The 3,087-nt window shown below is 37.1% G+C and overlaps 1 protein-coding gene across 1 annotated transcript; it reads left to right on the top strand.

Moving 5' to 3' along the window:
• Window positions 1-148: 148 nt before the first annotated feature.
• On the top strand, window positions 149-1,550 carry LOC116005063 (dCTP pyrophosphatase 1-like). The gene is made up of 2 exons (XM_031245292.1): window positions 149-337; window positions 1,079-1,550. Exons 1-2 carry the CDS (start codon window positions 233-235, stop codon window positions 1,334-1,336), a joined length of 363 nt encoding a protein of 120 aa, XP_031101152.1. The 5' UTR covers window positions 149-232; the 3' UTR covers window positions 1,337-1,550.
• Window positions 1,551-3,087: the final 1,537 nt, after the last annotated feature.

Below are 3,087 nucleotides of genomic sequence, written 5' to 3'. Positions count from 1 at the left end.
GATCACAAATAAAATTAAAATACAGCTAGCAATAAAGTCTTGAATGGTAAAATATTTATTAGATTAGATTACAATTTTGACTAATGAGGCCACCAATAGAGGTACCCAGTTTTCCTGGTATTCCAACTATAAATACATGCCAACTCTTCCATGTTCCAACACAGATCTTCTCTTCTCCTTCTATCTTCCAATCTTGTCTGCAATTTTCTTGTGTTTGAAAAGATCAGAGGGCATGGAGGAGGTGAGCCTTGAGCTTCTCAAGAAGAAAATGGAGGATTTTGCTAAAGAAAGAGACTGGGAAAAGTACCACATCCCTAGAAATCTTCTTCTTGCTATGGTACTTTACTTTTTCATTATATTTATTGGTGTGAGATGGAAATGTTTCCCATAAATCAATTGGTTTATCAATTAAATTAGGGTTAATAATCTACTTTGTTAAGAGTTACAGACTTTAAATCTTATTGATAGGAGAAATATGAATTTGTCCCGTTATATATAAAAATCTGTGTGCTGTATGTTGAGTCACATTCTGTGTCGGTGGAGTCACATCCCATGATGTACTGACGTCTAAGTTACATCTTGTGATGTACTCTAGGCCACTGAGTCACAACCCGAGATGCCCTTCTCTCGGCCGTTGAGTCACAACTTGAAATGTGTGCTTTTTCTTTTTGTTGTTAAGTCACAACTTGAGATGTACTTCCCCCGACCACTAAGTCACATCTCACGATGTTTTTCTCTTGCTATTGAATCATGTCCTCCAATGTCGTTGAGTAACATCTCGCAATGTACTCCTCTTACTATTGAGTGACATCTCGAAAAGTACTCCTCCAAATATACTCCTCCACTAAACCTCTAGGCTAAACGCAAACCGGCATCCCTTTAATTTTGGGTTGCAAGCCTTCTTACAACTAGTTACATTATATTTTCAAAAAAAAAAGAAAGTGATTTTACTTATGATCCAATACACAACATGTGTCCCATCCACCACATTAACCTTGGACTAATCTTAAGGAATCTTTATCCCATACACATGAAGACTAAAACCAGTGGATTTTATGTGGTGATTTTGACATGACAGGTAGGGGAAGTTGGAGAACTGTCTGAAATATTCCAATGGAAAGGAGAGGTGGCAAAGGGTCTCCCAGATTGGGATGAAGCAGAAAAGGTTCACCTTGGAGAAGAGCTCTCAGATGTTTTGCTTTACCTCATCAGACTCTCTGATATGTGTGGGATTGATCTTGGCAAAGCTGCTCTCAGAAAGGTTCAACTCAATGCTCTCAAATACCCAGCACCCACCCATCATTCCACCACAAAAGCAGACCACACTGCAGCCTAGCCTAGCCTAGCCTAGCTAGCTACAACCTTAATTAGCTCACTAGGAGTGTCGGAACAACGTTAATTGTGTCTGTTAGCTGAATTGGGGTGGAGTGGGGGTAGTGATTGGCTCTTGTGCCTACATGCATGCATGATTTTGGAAGGTTGTTTGGTGTTGTTTTGTTATTGTGATTGAAGGTTTCTTGAAATTATTGAAGTGTTTCTAGAATTACGAATGATCTTGTGTTTTATTTTGTTTTATGTGCTTGATTTTAATGGATACAAGAAAAATGAGCACAAGCAATTGTATCAAATGAGAGGAAGTCATGCCAAGGGATCTTGTCGTCATCCATTCACAACAAACTCATGGCACTCATCAATAGGGAATATACTAGTATGGTCACTTATATTTTATATGACGCCGTCGTATCTGACCATTTCTGACTACTAATAACCTTACCTCCCGATTGAAGTCCCAATCTCAATGCACACTTGATTAATTGCGGATCCCTTGTTTATTTATGTTGTATTGACCATTCCCAATTGGACCTGATCAGGAAGCCTATTAGCTTAACCAATCACTCAGCTTTTTTTTCCCATAACTACCTCAAAGGTACTCCCCAAGTGGAACGATTAGTCATATCACATTCTGCCACATCTCTTCACCATTTTAGCCCTCACTAAACACTTGGCATAGCAGTTATGACCGCCCAACAAACATCCAACACGTGTAAGATATGTCGGTAACATGGCATGTTTGTCACGCGTTGCCTATAAAAGGCGCATTAATTGCTTGTGGATGAGACTTTTGACTCTTCTCACAACTTCAAGACACTCCCAAACCCCACACACTACATACTAAGAGGGCATCATTGTAATTATTCGGTTATACCTTCAAGAATACCAAAATCTATTATATATACAGTTAGATATCCGAATATTTATACCTTCAAGAATACCAAAATCTATTATATATACAGTTAGATATCCGAATATTTGTTGTATCATCATCGACACGGTTAAGTTTTCGTGGTTTTGTGACATGGTTTTCTGTTTATGAAAATAATAATTTGTGTAATTTGTTATATATTAAGAAAATTTTATTGTATTAGAATCCAATATAATCAAATGTAATTAATTAGGGGTTTTAGAAATTTAGTTTTAACTTTGGGTATGAAGGAGCCTTAAGTCTCCAGGCTAGCTGTTTCACCCAATAGAGGTGCCTATAATTCAACAAGGGGATTAGTCACTATGTCCGACAGTAGAAATTTTGGGCTACAACAAAAAAAAAAAAAAGAAAAAAAGAAAAAAGGAAGGGGCTTGTAAAAGGGTTCGCAATTATATTATCAATACTCAAGGCAATATACACTACTACACTTTCAATACACGGATCATTTTACAATTATATTAGTTGACCGCTGATTTTCATACTCATAAAACCAATAGTATCGATCTCTATAAAGATGTAGAAGATTGATTTAAATTATCTACAATTTGAGTTTTTAATCCCACATGGGATGGGTTCGAGTCTCAGTGGAGACGATATTGACTCTTGTGTTTCATTTGGCTGAGAAAATAAGCTATGAACAGATACTGAATTGTAACAAAGTCAATAGTAAAAAAAAAAAAAGGGTGGTTAGAGGCAAGGGGACAGATAGAAATACATATTTGGCTTGATTCATTGCCGTTACCAGGGATAAGGAGTTGGGAGGCATAAATAAATATCGATGTGATCTCCATTGTTGTCATCTATCCCAAATAGACACAAATGAA

Source organism: Ipomoea triloba, chromosome 14, assembly GCF_003576645.1.
Source record: "Ipomoea triloba cultivar NCNSP0323 chromosome 14, ASM357664v1".
In the NCBI taxonomy this organism is placed as follows: domain Eukaryota; kingdom Viridiplantae; phylum Streptophyta; class Magnoliopsida; order Solanales; family Convolvulaceae; genus Ipomoea; species Ipomoea triloba.
The sequence above is the reverse complement of the archived record's forward strand: the minus strand, read 5'-3'. Positions and strand labels throughout refer to the sequence as shown.

What these genes read in the sequence shown, in the direction of transcription:
- LOC116005063 (XM_031245292.1), top strand. Translation starts at nt 233, where the DNA reads ATGGAGGAGGTGAGCCTTGAGCTTCTCAAGAAGAAAATGGAGGATTTT. An exon ending in GAAATCTTCTTCTTGCTATG is followed by an intron (nt 338 to 1,078) that starts GTACTTTACTTT and finishes TTGACATGACAG; the next exon opens with GTAGGGGAAGTTGGAGAACT.